This window comes from Dipodomys merriami, unplaced genomic scaffold (genome assembly GCF_024711535.1).
Source record: "Dipodomys merriami isolate MVZ:Mamm:240054 unplaced genomic scaffold, mDipMer1.0.p SCAF_78, whole genome shotgun sequence".
NCBI lineage: Eukaryota > Metazoa > Chordata > Mammalia > Rodentia > Heteromyidae > Dipodomys > Dipodomys merriami.
Window position 1 is genome coordinate 5,327,263 of NW_027206379.1, and position 6,000 is coordinate 5,333,262.

The following is a 6,000-nucleotide window of genomic DNA, read 5'->3' on the forward strand; positions in this document are numbered from 1 at the left end:
GGGTGGCGGGCGACAAAGGGGAGGCTTCTCTTGCACAGCTGGACTTCCAGGGCAGCGTCCTGCAGGCGGAGCCGGCTCCCAGCTGCTGCGCCCCAGAACACAGGCCCTCAGAGGCAGCAGCACAAGGCCTGGACCTGGCGGGCTGGGCCCCGAGAGGCGGCTGGCCTCACACAATCTCTGCTTTGTCCCCACAGCCTCAGGCCCTGCCCAGCCTGTGCTGTCCAGAGCGCAGAGGAAGCCGGCTCAGCGGCCTCCCCGGGGGAGGCCCTGGAGGAGCCGGCGCTGGCCGGTCAGCTGGGGCTAGGCCCCAGGCTTTCGGCTGGCAGGTCCACTGCCTGCTGCTGCGTGGCTGCTCACCCCTGCAGCCCTCCCCTGGCACCGATGTCCCTGGGGTGCCCGACCTCTTGCGGAACGAGGAGCAGCAGGGGACCCTCCTCCCCGGGGCCGAGGAGACGGGCGGGTGCCTCACCTCTGCGGTCCCCAACCCCACAGGTCTCCCCTCGGAGCTCACAAAAGCGCAGAGGAAGCCCATTCTACAGATGGGGCTTGAAGCGCAAAGCCATTCCGCCACCACGAGGCCTAAGCCCAGGCGGCCAGCAGCCCAGAACTGCCCCCTGGAACTGCCCCACGGGAGTGCCCACAAGGCCCACAGGCCCAGGCCTGGCCCTCCACACAGCCCACAGAAGTGCTGACTTCAGAGGCAGCTCCCCGGGGCTCCCCCCAAAAGAGCCACTGGGTCCCCACAAGGGTGCCCTCGCTGCAGGAGCCCCGGGAAGAGGCCTCCCAACAACCCGGCCTCCCTCAGCACTGGTGTGGGGCAGAGGTGAGGGTGGAGAGACACTCTGGGTAACTCTGGACACCAGGAAAGAAAGACGGAAGGGCGAGGTCCTGGGGCAGGCTCATGAGGGCTGTAGACGGAAACAGGGCTTCCAGGCCAGCGCTGGTGGCTGGAGTGGCCAGAGGTGGTCCTGGTCCCTCCGGGCCGTCCCCGCCAGCTTCACAGTGTCCTGGGGGCGGCTGGTCAGTGAGAAGGTGTGGACACTGAGGAAGTCCACGCCACAGAGTTCCTGGCTACTCATAGAGTGCCTGACCACCCTGGACAGCCAGCACGGGGAAGGGGACACAGAGCCCCAGGACAGCCAGGGATGCAGACCCGAAGCCCCCAGAGCCGTGGCCTCCACTGGTTCCGGTGGTGTTTGCCTCTGGGCCCGCGTCAGCCCTGACAGATCCCCCGAGCTGGGATCAGAGGCAAGGCTGAACGCTCACAGCACAGAGGCCAGGCCTGGCCCTGCTCCACGCTCACTGCTCTGTGGACTGACCTAGAGCCGCCGGACGGCTTGGGTGCTGCCACGCAGGACACAGCCACGGCCGGCAAGGGACAGCTGCCCTGTACAGGCCCCTCTTGCCAGGGTCCCGGGGCACCGCTGGGCCTCGAGCAGGGCTGGGCCTCAGCAGTCCACCCCACACGAGGCAGGCTCGGCCTGGGCACATCCACCTCGGCACAACACCACGCGGCACCACAATGCCCAGTTTGCCAGAGGTGCAAGGACCCCCAGCCCACCCAGAATGGCCTGTCTTCCTCCCTGGGCCTCCACACGCAGGGGCAGGAGCAGAGGGGCAATCCCCACGGGCTGGGGCTCCAGCAGGGTCTGCATGGCGTGGCATCCGGCCACGGGGAGCTGAGTGACCACTGGAGGAAGGGGGCTGACCAGCACGTCCCCCACAGCGGCACACCCTGGACACCTGAACCCCGACACCCGCTCGGTGAGGGAGGCAGGGACCATGCTCTGCCTCAAGGGGTCTGGCCCTCGGCAGAGCACCCGGTGCTAGCCTCAGTTTCCTTTATTATACAACTGGGTCAGATGTCCAGAAGATGCTCAGGGGAGGGGGCTGCAGATCACCTGTGGGGCTCACCGCAGGCGGACAGACGGACCTGCCAGGGTGGGAGCCGCCAGACGCTATGTGCCGCCCCCTTCGGGGCTCCCCACCCCAAGTACCCCGGGCTCTAGGGCTCTAGGGCTCTGCCTACCTCCACTCAGCCCCTGCCCGGCCCATTTCCAGTGCCCTCTATTGGCTCCTAACGGGCATGCAAAAAGCAACCTGCCCCTGCATCTCCCTGGCCGCTCCAGGACCTGGGTCGCGGCAGGATCCGCCAGACCTCCCTGGCCTGTCCTCCCCCTCGCCTGCCTCCTCTTCTACCCCACCTGTCTGTCCCCCTCTCTGTCTCCCACTTGCAGTCTCTCCTTTTCTCTACCTGTCTCTTCCTGCACCTGTCTCTCCCTCTCTCACATACCCGCATCGCTCACCTGACTCCACGTCCCTCTCCTACCCGTCCTCCCCTCACCTGTCCCACCCCACACTCCAGCACTCGAGCCTCCAAAGCACCCGTGGGAGCGTGGAAGAAAGACCCAGGTCCCCTGGACTGGCATCTCATCCACAAGCCTGTGTCCCAAACCAGGTGAGCCCAGGCCCAGCCTCCTTCCTATCCCACAACCAGACAAGGGGTCTCAGGGACCCTCCCCTTCCTGGGGAGCCTAGCTCTAGGGAAGCCAAGGGGCCTGTGTCCTCCGCCGCTCCCCATCCCTCCTCCTCCCCTTCAGCTCCCCCTCCCCCTCCCCATCCCGTCCCTCCTCCTCCAGGGTCCCCTGTGCTGGGGGCTGAGGATATGCAGAGCTCTGGCCTTGGTGGGAAGGTGTCCTGCTGTGTCCACCAGCAGGCAGAGGGGCACAGATGGCTAGGCCCATGCCACACATCCTCCTGGACCCCTCCCTGTCCAGTCAGGGGCTAGGGGGTGGGGGGAAAGTCCCCAGTGACAGGAACTCCCCACATCTCTGCAAGTACCAGCCCAGGAGAGGTCTGAATAAGCATTTCTGGAGGTGGAAGAATGGTCCAGCAGAGGCCCAGCCCAGGGACGCCCAGCCCTGGGCAGTCATGCCTGCTTGGGGGGGGAGGACAGCTGAGCAGGCTGGCTTTGTTGGCACCTGGCTCAGGTGCTTCAGCCACCAGAAGAGACACCCAGGCCACCAAAGGGCATCCGCAGTAGCCACATCAGCCCTGGGGAAGGGGGGGGGCATACACCGCCACAACGAGACAGGAGCAACGCCCTGCGCCCCTGCCACTGGACAAGGGGCAGGGAGGCAGGCTGGACCCACCGTCCTGAAAGGTGGAGGGAGGTAGCACCCCGCCCTGTCAGAGGCCCCACCTGCCCGGGTGGTAGGCTCAGACGGACCTCGGAGCAACTTCTCCGGGGAAGGATTTGAAGAGTGCGAAACAAAGGAGGCTTGAGACTCTCTTGACCACGGACAAGAAGTGGGCAAGAGCTGAGGGCCAAGCCAAGGGGTCCGCCCATGTGGCCTTCACAGCTGCCCTGGGCCACACACCACAACCCGACCCGGCAGGAGGAGCCCTTGGACTCACCCACAGGACAGCAGTGGTGGACAGGCCCAGACCACACTCACCCACCAGTGTCTCCACAGGAAGTCTGTCCTCCTAAGTGCAGGGCTGGATCCCTGCAACTTGGCACTCGGTGCCCCGTGGTGGGATGGCCCGGCCCTGAACCAGGGGACCAAGGGGGCCACACAAGGGTGGCTGCCCTGCGCAGCGATCGTAATGAGGAGAGGGGGGCTTGGGGAGGGCCCAGGATTTCCTACACTGCACAGTGTTCACACACGCACCGCTCGCCATGTTGAGCACACACACGCGCGCGCACACACACACAGGATGGATACCTCCTGTAATTGTACCACAGCGTAACTCCAGGAAGAGCAGGGTGCCGGCGCAGGCCGCGCAGCCCCGTGGCCCTGCTCCTAACTCAGGGCCCTCACCACTTCACGCAGAAGGCTCCCCACAGCCGTTTTATTGGTACAATAACTAGATTACTTCACTGCCTCCCGCATCCTGCGGCTTCCAGCCCTTCGCCGGGAATCTCACCAACCACAGTTCTTCCCAGGACCCCCGCGGGTCCCAACCCAGACCGACCCCCCCGGCCTGCGCTTCCCCTGGGCCCAGGCCCCGTGGCCGGCTCCCTCGCTCTGTGCCCGGCAGTGGGGTCACCTCCAGGGAGGGACAGCGCCCGGCCCAGACACCGCCTGCCTGGCTCGGTTACATCACCGCGCCAGCCTCCCCGGGAGCCGGTCTTGGCCCACTTTCCACCCGAGCACCGGCACCTTCCCAGCGCTGCCTCCTTCCCGGAGGGGCCCCGGCCCCCACCCCAGGCGGGGGTCCCCCGCGCCCCCAGGCCCTGGTTGGGGGGGGGCGTCCCCCACAGGAAAGGAGAGGCGGACGGGCCGATCGGACCTCTAGGCTGCCGGGAGACAGGCCAGTCTTGGGAGAAGAAAGAAAATGGCTGAGTCTCAGCCTCCGACAAAGACGGCTGTGCGAATGCGCCCGGATGACCGGGCGACGGGCCGGCCAGGCCCGGGAAAGTTGGCCGAATGCGAGATCTCTGCTCGCCGCTGGCGTCCGAGCGGGGCCCCCGAGGATCAAACCCGTCCGGGCCAGGGCGGCCAGGTCCACCGGGGAGGACCTCTCCTCCGGGAGGCCCGGCGCCTGCGCCCGCAGCCGGCCGGGCATCCGCGCTCCGGGCCTCCCTCCCGGGGCGACCCGCGCCGGACGCGGGGAAGGCGCTGTCCGGGGCCCGGGCGCGGAGGCGGGGGGCGCGCGGCCGGGGCGCAGCTGCTCGGGCAGCACGCCTATTAGCGCGGCGGCGGCAGACGGCAGATGGGGCCGCTCGGCCCCCGCCTCCCTCGGCACAATGGGCCCCGCGCCCCGGCGCACAATGCGGCCGGGCCGCGCACCTGCAGCGGGGGCCTCGGGCGCAGCCGGGCCCGGCCCCCGCGCCCAGGCCCGCGCCGCGTGTCCTTGGACCGCGCCCGGCCGCCCGCAGCCGCGCGGCCCGCGGGGCTCCGCAGCGGGACCCGGGCGCCCATTGTTCCCGGCCGTCCGGCCCGGCCCGCCGCATCCCGACGCGGGGGCCTCCCCGGGGCCCCGCCCGGCGCCCCCGGCCCGGCCCCGGCCCCGCCGGCGCGCACGCACCTGTCTGCCCCTTGCCCAGCGTCTTCTCCAGCCGGTAGGGCCCCACATACTGCGCGTGCTGCGCCCCGCCGCCGTCCTTCCCCGTCGATGTCATCGCTCCCGGGCCCCGCGCCGGCGAGTGGGCGCCCGGGCGCGCGGGCAGGGAGGGGCCGGCCAGCCGTGCGTCCGCGTCCACCGAGCGCGGTCCGCGCTGACCGGGCCGGCGGCGCCCCCGGGCGGGCCGCGCCGCTCTGCGCCCCCGCCGCGCCGCGCCGCGCCGCGCCGCGAGTCGCCCCGCGAAGCGCCCGTCGGAGGCCGGGCCGCAGCGATGCCTCCGCCTGGTCGAGAGCACCGGGCGGGCGGGAGCACCAGGCCGCCGCCGCCGCCGCCGCCGCCGCCGCCGAGGCCCGCGCCCCGCGCCCCGCGCCCCCCGCGCTCCCCGCGCCGCGCACGCCGGTCCGCGGCCGCGCAGCCGAGCCCAGCCGAGCAGCCGAGCCGCGTCGAGTGGCGCCGAGCCGAGCCGAGCCCGAGCGAGCGCCGGCCGCCGCCGCGACCGCGGCCAGTGGCCCCGGCGCCCGTCAATCACGGGCACCGCCCAATCAGCGCCGGCCGCCGTCGCCGCCCCGCCCCGGAGGGCCCGGCGGCGCTGGGCGAGGCGCGAGCGGGCGGAGGCCGGGCCGCCCCGCCGCGGGGCCCTCGCGGCCGGCCACGGACTGGGAGGCCGGGGCGGGGTCGCCGGGCCGCGGGCCGCGGGAGAGGGCGCGGGAGGCCGCTCTGGTCGGGGACCGCGCCGGCTGCTTCCCGGGGCTTCGGAAGGGCTCCCCGGTCTTTCCCAGGGCGCTGCACGCGGGCACAGGTGCTTCACCCAGGGCGGGGGTCGGGCCGCGGGGGCTGCGCGCTTGCACGCTGGCGGGTCGCGCACCGACTTGGGCGCTGCACGCGGGCCGGGATTCTGCGCTCCGGCAGGGCTGCGGTGGGCGAGGGCTC

General features: G+C 71.0%; 1 protein-coding gene across 14 annotated transcripts in view; it reads right to left on the reverse strand.

Annotated features, from left to right (window-relative positions):
• The window catches only part of Brsk2 (BR serine/threonine kinase 2), a 60,419-nt gene extending 54,908 nt beyond the window's left edge, over positions 1-5,511 (reverse strand). For 8 of the 14 annotated variants that reach the window (XR_011369216.1, XR_011369217.1, XR_011369218.1 and 5 more), the window contains exon 1: positions 5,035-5,175. Coding sequence is in view for 9 of the 14 variants with exons in the window: in XM_070009931.1 (XP_069866032.1) it covers positions 5,035-5,128 (94 nt within the window). In the remaining 5 variants the exon portion in view is untranslated. Of the gene's footprint in view, positions 1-5,034 lie in introns of all 14 variants that reach the window. The other 6 variants (XM_070009924.1, XM_070009923.1, XM_070009930.1 and 3 more) reach the window with 3 other exon arrangements.
• Positions 5,512-6,000: the final 489 nt, after the last annotated feature.